The sequence below is a fragment of the Poecilia reticulata genome, chromosome 6 (assembly GCF_904066995.2).
Source record: "Poecilia reticulata chromosome 6, P_reticulata-male-v2, whole genome shotgun sequence".
NCBI classification, from domain to species: Eukaryota; Metazoa; Chordata; class Actinopteri; order Cyprinodontiformes; family Poeciliidae; genus Poecilia; species Poecilia reticulata.
In genome coordinates, this window is record NC_088835.1 from 517429 (window position 1) to 534249 (window position 16821).

The window sequence follows — 16821 nt, forward strand, 5'->3', positions numbered from 1 at the left end:
GGTCTCCTCGCTCCACCACCCCTCTTGTCGCCCCGTGCAGCATTCTTTGAAGGGCAGTTTCTTGCCCAGTGGCCAGTATTGCCACAAATCCAGCAGTCATTTAAATGGCGTGGATTTTGAGGGGTGTTATTTTGGGGTTGTCGAATATTGTGACCTCCTCTGCTTCTGCTTCTTCCGCGGCCTTTCGTCCGGTCGTTGGAAAAGGCAGCGGTTTCTAAACCTCCAAATTCATCCAGGTGAAAAACATCTGATCCTTTCACAGCCTTCCTGACCTCTTCTAATGTACAGGGTCTAAAAACATATACGTTTTGTGCACCTTCCTCTAGTGATGGTTACAGTTGTGCTGCTAGGACTGCAGCGGCTGATACTGAGGCAGACGGAGCTGCTGCAGCGGCGGGGGGAAAGGTGGCTGCAGGAGCTCGCACTCCCTGCACCGCTACAGCATTCCGTGTGCTTGGAATGACTTTATTATCTTCCGTCTCTACAAATAAATTTTTTGCCTCTACGAATTTTTTGTCTTTAACCTTTTTAATTTGTTCTTTCCGGTCTGTGGCTGCTTTTAACCATAATTTAGTACACCTTAGCTCATCCTCCTTTTTAGCCTTTTTTATTCCTGTTTTTCTTTCTACACTACTCTCCAAAATTCCCACAATTGTTTGTCATTGATCAATTTTTAGCTTTCCATCTATTTTATATTTCTTCCTCCATTTTGACATGTATGTTCATGCTACCAGGAAATCTGGACAGCATGTATTTTTCATCCCCGTTGGGGCCCTCAACGAGTGAGGATTTACAAGACTGTGTTTCCCATTATTTAAAACACTTACAATTTTAGCTTTGGAATTTTTGTATTGTGTGCTCTCTCAGAGAGTGCCGTAGGTCAGCGCTCAGTGCCTTCTGAAGAACAGGCTTCTACTTGGAGCCTAGCTTCCAAGCGGTTCTTCACTTTGGATTCTAATTCCGAAGACAGAGTTTTACTCTCACAGAGAGTAGCACCATTCACACATACACACACACGCACACACACGCACACACACATCAATAAAGCAGCAGTAGCAAAACAGTAAAGTCAGCACAGTAATGACAAAACAGAAAATTCAAACTTCCTATCCGCACGAGAATTTACCCTTATGGGGTCTCCTCAATCAGAGAGGGGTTCTAGCAACACCTCTTCTTTCCTGAGAACTTTACAGATTTTTAGTCAAAACGCTGTTTAACAAGGATTCTTAAACCTCAGAGCTTTAGTTAAAACGCTGTTTAATAAGGATTCTCAAACCTCTAGATATAGCCATTTTAAAACTAACCTACATTTCTATAGCTGTCGGGTTATCCAGTTGGATCTTGTCACTCCGCTGTTGGCAGACAAAGTCGGACCTACGTCCCCGGCCTAGCGAAGAATTTTACTTCCTGGGTCTTTCTTTCCAGGTCAAATTGACTTCTGGCCATGCATGGATTCAGCGTGTCTCCCTCTGCCTGACAGCGGTCGGTATGAGAGATCCTGGGTTTCGGCACCAAATAATGATGTCCCAAACTACGGCCCGCGGGCCGGATAAGGCCCGCCTCCACATTTGGTCCGGCCCCCTGAACAATACCAGAGAGCATTCAGATTTTTTTTCTTCATTTACCGTATTTTCCAGACTATATGTGGATTTTTCTTCAACCACCAGGGAGCTCTTTAGCAGGAAGTGAATCATTGGAAGTGGTTACTTGCGCGCCATCACTGAGCCCACAAGCAGCAAAATGAGTAAGAAACAGATGAGGTGTCTTAGAAAAGTTTCTTTCGAAGGGGAAAAGACCCAGAGAAGAGACAGGAGAATGGATTTATCCCAGATCAGTAAGTGAGTCCCACATTACAAGCCCGCTCTGCGTAACATGCGGTGACCGGCTGCTAATGAGGCAATGAAGCTTCATGCTGCTTTGCCACATAGAGACCAAGCAGGCTGTGCTCAAGCAACACACCTCGGGTGTCATTGTCTCTCATCACTCCCAGATGGGACCGTCTCCTTGCAGAGAAACAAGCTTAGGGCTCCTGTTAGTCATTATCGTGAGTTAAAATTTTCACGAATGTAAAATATTTGTTTTTGTGGCGCTACTGTATATTATTTTGAAGGGATATATAAACGTTACCATAGCGACCAAAGTCAGAGAGCGTTTGGGCAGTGGTCGAGAGGAGATGAGTAGAGCTTGCGAGTCTTAAGCCTGGTTTAGACGGCAAGATTTAAGAATTGTCGGCCAAACCTCTCCAAACCTCTGTGACCACAGAGCTGATAAAAGAACAACAGGTTCGATCGGTTCGTGTCTCCAAGGCAGGAGCAACACGAACCGATTCTACTCACGAACATCCCGATTCCAGAGGATAATCCAGTAAAAATCCCCAACATAGCGGGAATTTAGAATAACCAAACATGGATGACGATGTGATACAGGGCCGTGCAGAAACCACTAAAGGGGCAGGTGCTCAAAAAAAAAGGGCACATCTAACCGCATTCCAGGACAGAATATTAACAAAGCCTCTCAGCTTTCAGAGTTTAATAAACAATGATAAATTACAAAATTGTGAGATATACAATCAAAGCTAATGAATATCTCTAAACAGAGCATACAACTATGCATATGTAAGATATTTTATTAGTCATTTCTTTCTGCAGGTCTATTGTGTTTAGGAAAGTATTGCAATATTCAAACCCGCAATTTAGCAAGATATGTAAATCAGAGCTGGACCACCAGACATATTTTGTCTTTACATAATTACACTATTAAAAATATAAACAAGGGCACAATGCAACCTTTTAGTGGACTGTAATCTATAACAGAGCTGCCTGTTTGCTGCAGTGGAGATGAAGTTGGTCCATTCAGAAAAGCAGAGCTGCATCAAACTTTAACATGGAACTGCAGAAAAAAGAAAAAAACAAAAGCAAACATTGAATTGTTAATGCATGTCATCATGAGAAAAGCCTAATGAGTTATGCTTAAAAAAACTTTTTTAAATATTTAAATCACACATTTGTCTCATGAAGTGATTTTTATTTTTTATTTTTTAGTTTTTTTGCAAAACAAACTTATTTGTGCATGTCAGAAATCTTTTCTTGATATTCTAAGTTTTTGTATGACTCAAAGTTTTGCTTGTAATTCTCACATGACGTCATGGGCAGGGTCCAAAATCACAAAAGATTTCTGATGTGTGAAAATAAAAGTTTATGTTTGGCAAATAACTTTTTAAGTTCACGAGACAAAAATTTGTTATTTAATTTTAAAAAAAAGTTTTTTATACAAAATGATTTTTTTTTTTTTTAAAAGGAATCATTACAATTACAAAAGTTTTGATTACAATTTTTTTTTTTACTTAACTGAGGTTAGTTTTTCCCCCCCCATTGAATAATTGGGAAACAAATTTAACTTACTCTGCGAACCAGACCCTAAACTTAAAGTCTGGGTTGAGTTTTTTTCCCCTTCATTAATGTCACTTTTATTACATTCATTATATCTATCATGGTAATTCACAGTGAGTTATTTTTAATTCTAAATGAATATCCTTGTTGGACTTTTATTTAAGTGTAGGAGCTATTTTCCCCTTTTTGCTTTTGGTTAAATCTTAGAATTTAAATTGTTTAGTTTATTTTTGTTTATTTTCTAGTTAATTTATAATTAGAATTTTGTTTAATTTAGAATAAGTTCTTTCATTAGGAATTCACTTAATTAGTTAATTAATTTCAGGTTGGGATGTGGGTATTTTACGGTATAAATAGGTGGGTTTTAGGTAGCTTATTATGCACGTGGGTCACATCGGTTTTTAGTCAGAGAACAGGTACAGGAATACAAGCAGAAGCCTGTAACCTTTTGCCTGAATTGCAAAATAAAACAAAAAAACTGCATTTTGACTTTTGATCTTTTGTGCTGCGTAAACCAGAATCCACGGTGCATCAGGTGACTATTTGAGTTGGATTCACTTTTGTTTTGATCACCTTCGAGTTTTGAGTTGATTTTTGAATTTAAGTTTTGGGACAAATGGTCACTACATTAAGTGTTATTCTCCTTCAAGATACATTTACCTAACGCCAGAATAAATCCAATGTACATTATGTAGCAAAGGAAATTAGAAGATCGGACATATATCCATTATGGAGATGATCGGTTTTGGACGGGCGATGTGCCCTTATTGCATAAGCGATACTGAAGAATGACTGATATCATTAGGTACAGGGAAGAAGCTTTTAGTCATCTTTCTTTGCTAGCAAAGTCGTTAGCTAGCAGCTAGCTTATAGCACAACAACAACAGCCTGATGTCTGTATGATAGAAATACGGAAGCGCATTGCTATCACGCAGGAAAAAAAAAATTCGAGCGCTATCACGTTATAACGTGATACGTATCTTGTTAAAACGTGATACATATCACGTTATAACGTGATACTATCTTGTTAAAACGTGATACGTATCTTGTTAAAACGTGATATGTATCTTGTTAAAACGTGATAAGTATCTTGTTAAAACGTGTTACGTATCTTGTTAAAACGTGATACGTATCTTGTTAAAACGTGATAGTTATCTTGTTAAAACGTGATACGTATCTTGTTAAAACGTGATAATTCTATGTCCAGGAAGTGGCGGTATTATGCTAGGCTAGTACAGTGGCTGACATGAATTGGTCAGGTTTCCCTTCATGTTTGGTCTACATGGATATGGATGCTTTGCACTGTGGTTAAAACCATTAATAGCATGCTACTCTGAGCAGGATCCTAAATAGAACGGGGCTGCACAGAAGGTAACGTCAGTTTGGTTCTCTAGCTGTGGCGGCGTTCCTGACTGTCTGGATCGGAGCTGAAGTTGGCTTCCGTTTGTAGCTTCTGATTCGGGAAATGGCTAAAGAGCGATTAGAACGGAGGCTCAGATGTATTTGCTGAACATTTTCTGTAAAACATTTTTATTGAACAGTACAATAGGTGCATAACGGCAACGGTTGTTCGTAACCAAGCAACCAAAATAAACAGAAGGGTAGATAGTGGCAAAAGACAAAAAATTAGATCCTGTTAAGCATTCTTCAAAATAAAAGACTTCCTCTCTCTTCCCTTTTGTCAAAATAAATCATAAATAAAGCTTTGAATTTAATTATTTTTCACATTACCTTTTTGTAATTATGTACAATCAAGTTACATTCAGTAAATAATAATAAGCATTTAAATTATACTTAATATATGACTGTAATTAAGTAACTCCGTCCATTTTCTTTACACCCTTGTACGTTAGTGGGCTCGGGAGGGGTGTTGGTGCCTATCTCCAGCTGACATTCTGGGCGAGAGACGAGGTACACCCTGGACAGGTCGCCAGTCTGTCGCAGGGCAACAAAGAGATACACAACAACACACACACACACACACACACACACTCACACCTAGGGACAATTTGGAGAGGCCATTTAACCTGACAGTCATGTTTTTGGACTGTGGGAGGAAACCGGAGTACCCGGAGAAAACCCACGCATGCACAGGGAGAACATGCAAACTCCATACAGAAAGACCCGTGCCAGGAATCGAACCCAGAACCTTCTTGCTGCAAGGCATCAGCTCTACCAACTACACCACTGTGCAGCCCTGTAAATAAGTAACTAATCATGGAATTAGATTTAATATGCAAGTGTTAAGAAATCACCTGATATGCTTTAAAAACAAACATACATCGACACTTCAAATCTGGAGTAGATTATTCTACGCCAATGGCAGAATATTTCAAACCTAGTTTGTCATTTGTGAAACCTTTATCTGAATTGTGAATCTTCAAACATGAGAGATTTAAAAACCTTTTCGTATCTGGAATGCATTATAAATGAACTATCACATTTACAATATTTGCTATTATTTTAGCCTTCTGTTTTCTTTCATTTTTTTGTCCTAGAGCACCTGCCTTTCTGTTTGGCTGTTGTGGTTTACAGGAATGCATTTTAACTTGAGAGGAAGTCTTTTATTTTGAAGAATGCTTAACAGGATCTAGTTTTGTCTTTTGCCACTATCTAGCCTTCTGTTGATTTCGGTTGCTTGGTTACGAACAGCCGTTGCCGTTGTTGTTAAAAAAAAAATCTGAACAGAAAATGTTCAGCAAAAACATCTGAGCCTCCGTTATAATCGCTCTTTAGCCATTTCCCGAATCAGAAGCTACAATCGGAAGCCAACTTCAGCTTCGATCCAGACAGTCAGGAACGCCGCCACAGCTAGAGGACCAAACTGACGTTTCCTTCTGTGCAGCCCCGTTCTGTGTAGGATCCTGCTCAGAGTAGCTATTAATGGTTTTAACCACAGTGCAAAGCAGCATCCGTATCCGTGTACACCAAACATGAAGGGAAACCTGACTAATTCATGTAAGCCACTGTAAAAGCCTAGCATAATATCGCCACTTCCTGGACATAAAATTATCACGTTTATACAAGATATGTATCACGTTTTAACAAGATACATATCACGTTTTAACAAGATACTTATCACGTTTTAACAAGATACATATCACGTTTTAACAAGATACTTATCACGTTTTAACAAGATATGTATCACGTTTTAACAAGATACGTATCACGTTATAACGTGATAGCGCTCGAATTTTTTTTTTCCTGCGTGATAGCAATGCGCTTCCGTATAGAAATACTGAATCGATAGATAAGAACAGTTTCTCCTCACCTGGCTGTCTCCTCCCGCTCAGTAGTTCTTCAGAGAAAGGCAGACGCAGAGGCCTGTCAGTGTCTGTTGTATTTCATTACCTCTCTGCTTAAACCGAGACTCCGAGCTGAAGCAGAAACGATACTTCAACGTTTTCCGTCATCTGACAAGTAGCAAGTCTACTCCAATTTATTCACCAAAAACTGTTCTGTGATCTGGAACGTTCGCTACGTTGAGCTCCAGTTAGCCGCTTTCGCACTGCTTTCGTCACGGGCAAAAGGTCAAAGGTAACAAGGTGAACGAAGGGCTTATTATGTTGTACAAAAATAAATAAATAAATAAAAATTTTAGTACATGTTATGTGGCTTAGAAAATAATAATACAAATAAATAAATAAATAAATAAATAAATAAATAAATAAAAATTGACCAAAAGGGCACTTGGGGTCAAGGAGCAAAAAGGGCAGGTGCTCAAGCACCCCCACCCCCTCTCTGTACGTGCCTGATGTGATAGCTTGTGGAGTCATTTTTAAGAGATAAAAGACGTAACAAAAAAGAAAAGGCGGTGGATGAAAGACGACGGTAGCAGCCGCTCTATTTGGTGCACTATGATTTGGAGGTGACTGTTTTTTTATAGTTAACATTTTTAACTGAATAAACATAATAATGACCTTTAGATTTAATAATAAACATTTCCACATATCGTCTCCGATATCCACGTTGCGCGATATGTCAGCTGTTTGGGATTCCCCTCTGCTCTTACGTCACTATCCTGGATTTATTCTGTGAAGAACCCAGAGAGGGTTATTTGGTTATTATTTATTTCATTAATAGTGTTATTATTTATTTCCTGACTTTTGTTATGTGAAGAACCCAGAGAGGGTTATTTTATTGTGCTTTCTGGAAAACAATATATATATTATATTTAGGCACTCCTGCAATCGTCACACTTTTTCTGTTACAAACTGACTCCGGCCCCCCACCTGAGAAGGGAAAAGTTATGTGGCCCTCAGAAAAAAGTTTGAGGACCCCCGCTCTACTGGTTTTTCTTTAAAAGTGTAGGAACGCTCAAAAATAAAAACAATATAAGTTTTGTGCACCTTCCTCTAGTGTTACAGTTGTGCTGCTAGGACTGCAGCGGCTGATACTGAGGCAGACGGAGCTGCTGCAGCGGCGGGGGGAAAGGTGGCAGCAGGAGCTCGCACTCCCTGCACCGCTACAGCATTCCGTGTGCTTGGAATGACTTTATTATCTTCCGTCTCTACAAATAAGTTTTTTGCTTCTACAAATTTTTTGCCTTTAACTTTTTTAATTTGTTCTTTCCGGTCTGTGGCTGCTTTTAACCATAATTTAGCACACCTTAGCTCATCCTCCTTTTTAGCCTTTTTTATCCCCCTTTTTTTTTCTACACTACTCTCCAAAATTCCCACAATTGTTTGCCATTGATCAATTTTTAGCTTTCCATCTATTTTATATTTCTTCTTCCATTTTGACATGTATGTCATGCTACCAGGAAATCTGGACAGCATGTATTTTTCATCCCTTTCTGGATCCTCAGCAAGTGAGGAATTACAACACTTATTTCCCATTATTTCAGTACTCTGCAATTTAGCTTACAATGGCTTGATATTTTGTGCCTTTTCTTCAAAGAGAGTGCTCTAAGTGAGCGCTTAGTGTCCCCTGAAGAACAGTCTTCTAGGCCAGACTAGTTCTGGTCCGGTTCTTCAGCTAGGATTCTAATTCCGAGGACAGAAAGTTTTACTCTCAAAGAAATCAAGCACCATTCACACATACACACACCAACAAAGCAGCAATAGCAAAACAGCAATATCAGCACAGTAATAACAGAACAGTAATAACAAGCTTCCTATCCAGTGAGGACTTGCCCTTATGGGGTCTCCTCGAACAGAGTTTTAGCAGAGCGACATCTAACAAGGATTCTCAAACCTCTAAAATAGCCATTTTAAAATTCACCTACGTTTCTGTAGTTTTCGGGTTGTCCAGTTGGATCTTGTCAATCCGCTGTTGGCAGACAAAGTTGGACCTATGTCGCTGGCCCAGCGAAGAATTTTGCTTCCTGGGTCTTTCTTTCCAGGTCCTGTTGACTCTGGCCGTGTCTTCCTCTGCCTGACAGCGGTCGGTATGAGAGATCCCAGGTTTTGGCACCAAAAATGATAGGTATTTTTCTCAAACCTTCAATAAAAGAACCACAGACAACGTATATGAATTTTATGACCAAGCTTTTGCAAATGGAGAAGACTCAGCAAACTGCTCCTCCAAGCCGTCCACTGAGCGTTCTAAAGACCATCGGTTACAGCTTGTCTTTTATTATCAAGCAGAAACAGGGAGGATAGGTAAGAGACAATTTATTACTGCACACAGGCAGTTTCTAAGGTAGGGAGTATTCCGGTTGATAAGAAGGCACCTGTGGAAACGTAATTTAAGGTCTGGGAAACACACAGTTAACTGTTTCACATGAAGACAAACAGGCAGATGGGGCCTCCAGGTCAGTTTATACACACAGAAGGAAGAGAACACTTTAAATTGAACATTAGACTGAATATGAACTAAAGTAGTAACAAAATGATAATACCAAAAAATCTCTAACAGCAGGTGTCAGCGGAAGTGCCAGTATGAGGTGCCGAGGTCAGCCGAAGTCAGCCGAAGGCAGTTACAACACTTGCAGCTAGCCCCGAAAACAGTGGCACTTGTGGCGCATAATGACACCTGCCACCGGAAGTGCCATTAGTAGGATTTGGTGTCACGATTTGCGCCTGCTGTCTCTCATCCGTCTAGTCAATCCACTGATGGGGATTTCTGAGCGTTTATAAACGGTCAAACATGTGTTTATTATATAAAATTTACAACGCCTATATGGTGCCTTTGGTGACATTTTTTTTCGGAAAAGCAAACGTAATGCAATTAACGTCCGAATTTCTGTTTATATTTTTGGTTTACTTAGAACAAATGTTCAGAAAAAGTTTTTGGAACTCAAGGTAGCTTCACCAAAAATAACTGGACTCATGAAGGAAGGAAACTCGTCTACGTCTTTATTTTCAGTTCCAATCTCTCCGAGCGTTCCTGAACGTCTCAGTTGGCTGAGTGGCTCAGTGAAGATGGCGGACTGTATACGTGTTCCTCTGATTTTGCTGGTGATGTGCATCTTTTCTCTGGCGCATCAAGTTCGAGGAGGTGAAAACAACGGTGTCGGCAGGCTCAGTGCTATTGGAGACAACCCCGCAAATCCTGCTGCAGGTCCGGGTCCCGGAGCAAACCAGGGAGCCGCTGAGAGGAACCAGGCAGCGGGGGCCTCGTTAAGTCGGAGGCGCTCTACCGGCTGGAAGCTGTCCGATGAGGCAGTATGTAGGGAGGATCTGACCCGACGTTGTCCGAAACATTCCTGGAACAACAACCTGGCGGTACTAGAGTGTCTGCAGGATAAAAAGGAGGTAAATTAGCGCCGATGGGAGACGTAGTTTGAGACCAGCTGCAGGGTGTGCCTCCGTTAGCAGCTTGTAGCTAACTGCTGCTAGCGCTGGTATTTTGAGAACGTCATACAGAATACAGAACCGCAGCCTAAACGAATTTGTTTTAAATGGCTCCCACTTTGTACTGTGATGTCCAGCGCAAAACCAGACAGAGAACACCATAGAAACACTGACTGCTTAACCTGTAATTCAGCGTGGTGCAATGGCAGGACTGTTTGCTATGGTCTCTAAAAGTAAGCTTTTTGGTTCAAGGATAAACGTTGAAACAGTGAAAGTAAATTACAAAATTATAGTTCAGAAAAAAAGTTAGAGGGTAATTTTTTTGTCAGATTACGCAAGATGCATACGCACAAGACATCACTAGATTCTTGTGTGTGTGGGATGTTCTTTATGTTGGAAGTTTAACTCTGGGTAAATTGATCTATTAAACAAGTTAGAGCACCGGTAACCTGCTCACATGTTCAAGATCGTTGAGGAGTCAGGTAATTTCTGTTCCTCAAACCATTTATCATCTTCATTAGAGCGGTTAGGATTTGTTGGCATATTATAGGTGTGTGGATTTCAATTCTTATTTAGAAATGGCACCTTTCATCTATTTTGCACAGTGCACCGTACTCTTGTTAAGTTTTCAATGTTACTTAAGAAAAGTTTTCACTGTAAGTGAAAACTTCCAGTTTCACTTCCAGACAGACATCAGTCATCATCAGTGTTCAGATGTCTGGTCTGAGATGTTATTGAGTTTATCTTGGCACGATGCAACCAAACAGGCAGATCAGGTGATAAAGTTTGGAGAACAAATAAAAATCTTTCTATTGTATTTTGATTAGTTCTCACGAGTAATAATCTAACAAAACTTAATCCAGTTTTGTAGCTTGTCAGAATTGTCATGATCTCAATTCATTAAAAATAGATTTTATTCCACAGCCCTATTTAAAACGTTGTGGAGGTATTTCAAATCAACTGTGCTGCAGCTCCATCTGTAAGTATTCCGCAATCTCATTTTTCACATGGTTGTTCATAAAGCTTTTCAGGATGAAACTTTTTTTTTCTACCTACATATGTAGTTAATGACTTGATGTCAGTGGATAAGGTTTTGTGTTGTTCATGTAGTTTTCAGGTTTCAGACTTTTTTGTGGGATCTTCCCAGTGTTCTCCACACAGGAACCTGATAGTGTGTTTGATTGTTTATTCACTTGTTGAGCTCATCAACTTGCAGTTGAGCAGAACTGCAGCAAACCAGGATCCCTGTGTGTGTGTGTTAGCAGGCTGTTCCAGATGCTAGGACGAGCCTTGACCTCGTTTACTTAATCAGTCACAAGCCTCTAATTTTATGATAAACTCTGGTGAAGAGCTGTTTTCATCTAGTTTGGGAGAAAACTGCTGATGAAAGGAGGCTTGAAAAAGTTCAGAATGCTTAAGATAAAAAAATCTGGGTCTTTGAGTCTCGCTTTGGTTCTGATTCTCTTGATCTGTGCAGCAGAGTCTCTCAGGTATTAAGTTGTCGGCATAACATAAGTTGCATAGAAAATGACATGTTGTCATGGAGGTCCACTAAATTTTTAAGTTTTATTTATTTATTGCAAATGAACTTGACACTCGTAATATTAACCTTACAGAATGATCATCTATCTTAGATCAATTAATATTGAAAATAATGCTTTGTAGAAGAAGTACACTTCTGTTGAAGTTCCCTCGGCTTATCAGTTTTGTGCAACACTTTGGTGCCCACACATGTACCTCAACCCTCAGTTTTGTCATTTGATTAGTATAAAGATTTTTCTAATCAGAAACATTTGCCTACAGTGCATTTGTTACCCACGTTTACTGCTCTGTTCTTTTTCTCAACAAAATGAAACTGAAGAGAATGTCAATATCAGACTGTCTCTGAACAATCATCTTTGGGATAAAGCCTGTTGACCCACCAGTCCTGTAATACACTGGGGGAAACCCTGCATGTATAAGACGTCTTTGTTGTTCTTGGTTAGTGGACTAGTTGTGCTTGCCTTTCTAAATTTCTTGAGCGACAAAGTAGCAATCTCTAGCAAATAAGTTTTTAGTGTTGCTCATAGCCACCGCTCTGCTGCTGACACAGCTTGCATTAAGGCTCAAAGATGTTTGAAATACCTTGTTTGTATGCAATTTATCTCAAACAAACTTTTGTGTCAATGTGGATTTAGTGATCCTCCTCTGGATGTACAGCCATGTTACGAGAGTCTTAGACTTCCAGCGGTTTTAGACTTTTGGTAGCTTGAGCAGAGCAGCTGAAAGTTAAGTGGAGGGGCTTTAGACCGATGCTGTGTACGATCAGAGAAATGTCTTTTACTCAGTGATTAGACAACGTCTTGTTTCGGTAAAGGCATTTCATCTTTCGCATGAAACGTAAGAAATGTACTCTTGGGACAATTCTCCCACTGCAGCATACGATGGTGTATTTATTTTACCCCCCTTACACTTCTGACCAAGGACATGGTAGATGTTGGATACAGCAGAAGACAAAGATGTTGCCCACATGACTGGTCAAGAATGAGCTGTAAGAACTCCTAAACCAGGACAGTAACAGAAGAGCCACTGGGAGACCCTCCAGTATTTGTCTGAGGTGCTGCTGTGTGCCATCTTTGGAAGATGTCATTGAGTATCTTCAAGAATATCTTTTTAGTTTCATGTTGAAATATTCATTAGTTTGACCATGGATAATGGTGTTGAGGGACGTACTGCCTAACCTGGTGTTATAACAGATGCCGTTCTGCTCTGCAGCTTACATGCAGATCTTGTTTCTAGACAAACATTCATTATCATGGGAAAGGTTTCTCTCTCTCGCTCTCTCTTTGTGTGTTCACTTGTTCATCCTCCTGTGCCTCGTCTTGACTGTATGTTCTGACTGGATCACATCTGGCTGTGGCCTTCTAGGGGTTTCTAATCAGTTATAACAAAGTTTCCGAAAACAACAACATTTAAGTCACAATAAAACATGATGGGCTGTCTCAAGAATTAAGACTAGAACGATTTGTTCAAAGTAAGTGTTGATCCATTTTAGTAACACATTTTACAATGTTTCTTGTTTCTTTTCCAAGGAAGCAGATAAAGTTTTGCTCTCTGGAAGCTGAACCTGTTTCAGGCTGCTGGGTGGGATTTCAGAATTCTTTTTAGACTGGGGTTTCTTGGGCCTGCCCTCGGTCAGCCTCTCTGGCAGCTGCGCTGTGGTTTTGTGTACGTGGTACTTGGTCCAGATGGAGACTGAAGACTGTCCTCTCTGGTCTGATGTCATGTTGCTGTTCTGGTTTGTATGGTTTCAAATACTGAAAAATGTTGCCGTTTCATTATGTGGCAGAGTAAATGGTAAATAAGAACTATAAATTAAAGTTATTGAGCGATTATTTTAATGTTGTCCATATTTAGTGTAATCAAACATCTGATATATTTCATTCTTAAAATATATATTTTTTCTAATATCTTTGGACTTAATCTTTGCTGCTTTCACAGTCTCATACTCAACTTCTTCCTGTTTTCTCTCATAGCACACTTTCAGGTCAACCATGGGTTAACCCATCGGGAATGCATCGTACTTGGACACCATATGATTTAAAGTGATTGTCCATGTTCCAGCCACAATCTGAGTAAACAAAATGTAGTTTTAGGAGTTCAGTAAATAACGCGTGCAGCTCAAAAAAATTGAATATTGTGGAAAATGCAGTATTTTTCATTTCAGAGTGAAACACGTGTACAGATTCAGTACATCTGGAGCCAAATATTTTAAGCTTTTGTTTTAAGTTTGATGATTATAGATTATCCAAACCCATAATTGGAATACTGTATAACATAAATAAACATTTTAGTTGACTTGGTTGAGCTTCCTTTTGCATGAATTATTGCATTAATGCGGTGTAACACAGAGGGGATCTTCACTTTGACGGATTGCTCAACATGGCGCACATTATCACATTTATAGAAATTTCACTGTAACAAAGTGAGTGCTCTACAGGAACCGTTGGCTAATTATTTACGTATTCAAGCTCTGTGCGTGCAATATACTTAGTTTGTTTAATATAAAACAAACGATGACCGAAGCAGTTTGTTTGTTTTGAGAGCGTACATTCGACAGACTTTTTTTGATGGGAGAAATGAATTGTTCAGCTGGTATTGGTTCTATTAGATTGAAATGCTGCACAACTGCTTCACTTGCATTTAAAAGCATTGACTGGATATTATGAAAAGGCTGCATCCGGAGCCAAACGTAACGGTCAGCCCTTCTTGCGTTGCTCCAAGTTGGAAGCCGGCTACACCTTCCAGTCCAGCAGCGTGCCGTGGAAACACACAGAGCACACTGAGACGGCAACAGGTCAACCTGTGTGACGCGGAAGGATAAAATTATCTATAATGGCTGCTTCTTAATTGTGTTTATTGCGACTTTCAGATCTGGAAGCAGTGAAATCAACAACCAAAAAAAATGTGTGTGTGGAAGCTGAACTTGTTTGAGGAAGGAAGTCGAACCTTGACTTTAATCAGCATTTCAGAGAAATGGTTTCTTACTGACGGTGGATGTCTTTAGCCAATTTGTCTGCTGAAGTGTGACATCAAATGAGCTGCTTGGCGTTACTCGGTGTCATAAACTTTTTTTTTTTTTTAAGATATTTTATTTTCTCAATTTCTTCTACTAGTGAGAAACTGTTGAGGCTCTTTCAGCGACTGGTGGTGAAAGTCTTAGGGCAGCTGATAACAGGATCTGTAATGAATATCATGTTTTGAATCGGGTTATAGTATGATGAATAATTTAGATGGTAAAGAAAAAAAAAAAACACCTCAAAAAAGCATAGCCAGACAGAACATAAAAAAACGAGTAAGACAACCCACCATGAACATCATCGCAAAGTTTTTCACTTATCAGAGGCAGACTGGCAGAGAACGTCCACAGCTGAAGTTTGTTAAAAAAACATTTTTTTGAGTTTGTTGTATGAATGACATCTCATAAAATATCATTAATTTGTAAGATTGTTTTTTCCCTCCACAAATGAAGTACAAATTTCATGGTGTCTCAGTAGTTTTTAGGTCTGATGCAGCATGTAGCTAGACCTGGCTGTGGAGAAGGTACATTAAGGCAGTTTTCTTCAAATTGGCTTCAAGTTCTACTGTGGAACTACTTGAAAATATAACTGTGGTTTTAAGTTACCCAACAGGTGGATTGTGTCCCTCTAATGTGAGCATGCATTGAGAAATCTCCTGTAGATCCAATGGCTGAGAACATAAAACCTGTCAGGATCTCCCTGGCAGGTCTGGTTAAGCTTCCAGTGTTTCTCATCTCTATGCTGGTCCTTTATTTGGCCATTTTCATATTGTAGTTCTGTAGTAAACTTTTACCTATAAAGCCATGTTTCCAGAAGGCTGTTTCACGTCGGCAGACTGATCGATATCGGCGTCGATCAGTCTGCCGACATCCTGCTGAGCAGAGCCGTGTGTGCACGATGTGTGTCTGCCTGAGCTCTGCCATCAGCCTCAGACACGCTGTCCAAATGTCTCAACAAGAGAAATGTTTGGATTGTCATCAGGCTTACAGACACCCTGGAACATCATCTACTGTCTGTACATCCAGGCTTATTCCACATCCGTGTCTATACGTTGGTGTTGGGTGGAACTTCATCTCCCGTCTCTCAACATTTGGCTGATTATGGGAAGACTCTTTATGATTATAAAGGAGGTGTTGATCAACACGGCGAAAATATGATCTAGAAGTTGTGTTTTTGCATACAAGCTAATTTGATTTAAGTTTCAATGATTGTCTAGTTCAGTGTTTCTCAACCTTTTTCGGGCCAGTGCCCCCCCTAGCCTTTATCCAGGTCTCTCACTGCCCCCACCAAAGAATTTGCAGGCTACTTTGCACTGACTATTATTTTATTATTAATATTACTATCGCTCTTGTAGATGTTTTGATTTTTATGCTTGTTTCTGTATTTATCATCAAAACTAATTTCCCAGAGAACAAAAAAGCAATGTGAATAGAAATTATTTTCACAGGCGTCTACGAAAAATGTAATGAACATTCAACTTAAAATTGGTAGGCCTAACAGCAGCCAATCAGAGTGGAAAAAATATTCTCGTTCTGTACCATTTTCTAGTTGTTAAATATTCCACAAAATGACCAGATAAAAGATGTTCAACAATGAGAGTTTAAACTTTGAACTATTTCCAAAACGACTGAGTTCTGCAACATTAAAACATGGATAGAACTGTAACTACATTAATCATAACTCTTCTTCTCTTCAGTGTTTCTGTGAGTTTCTGGTGGTGCAGCTCTGTGCTGCCTTCAGGAGAATGGGACATCAGAGTATCATCCATAAAATTTCACCCACATGGCATTTGTTGTTCAAACCAGAGCTTTCAGTGGAAAAACAAAAGTTCCAGGTTCTTTTAAAACCATACAAATATGAGACAGAAACATGGATTATATCTTTATATAGACCTGTCTATTGATTTATAGATTAATAGTTTTACTGGACAGAAATTGCAAAGACCAATCTGGTTCTTAATCAAATCCTAATGAGTCAAATTGAAAGTGTCATGAAGTCGTCAGCCTCATGACATTACAACTGACATAAAAAATAACCCCCTATGGTGCGGAACGTTCGGGAAACGTATCGATGGAGAAAAGGCAGACTGACATAAACCTTTTAAAACAGCGGTAACAATTTTGGTATTCTGATTAT

At 39.6% G+C, this 16821-nt stretch overlaps 1 protein-coding gene across 2 annotated transcripts in view; it reads left to right on the forward strand.

The window, feature by feature from the left end:
- Positions 1-9711: 9711 nt before the first annotated feature.
- glg1a (golgi glycoprotein 1a) overlaps positions 9712-16821 on the forward strand; it is a 36482-nt gene continuing 29372 nt past the window's right edge. Inside the window, exon 1 of one of the 2 annotated variants that reach the window (XM_081607570.1) lies at positions 9712-10087. In XM_081607570.1, coding sequence (XP_081463696.1) covers positions 9755-10087 — 333 coding nt within the window. In that variant the 5' untranslated portion in view covers positions 9712-9754. The remainder of the gene's footprint in view (positions 10088-16821) is intronic. The other variant, XM_081607571.1, reaches the window with a different exon arrangement.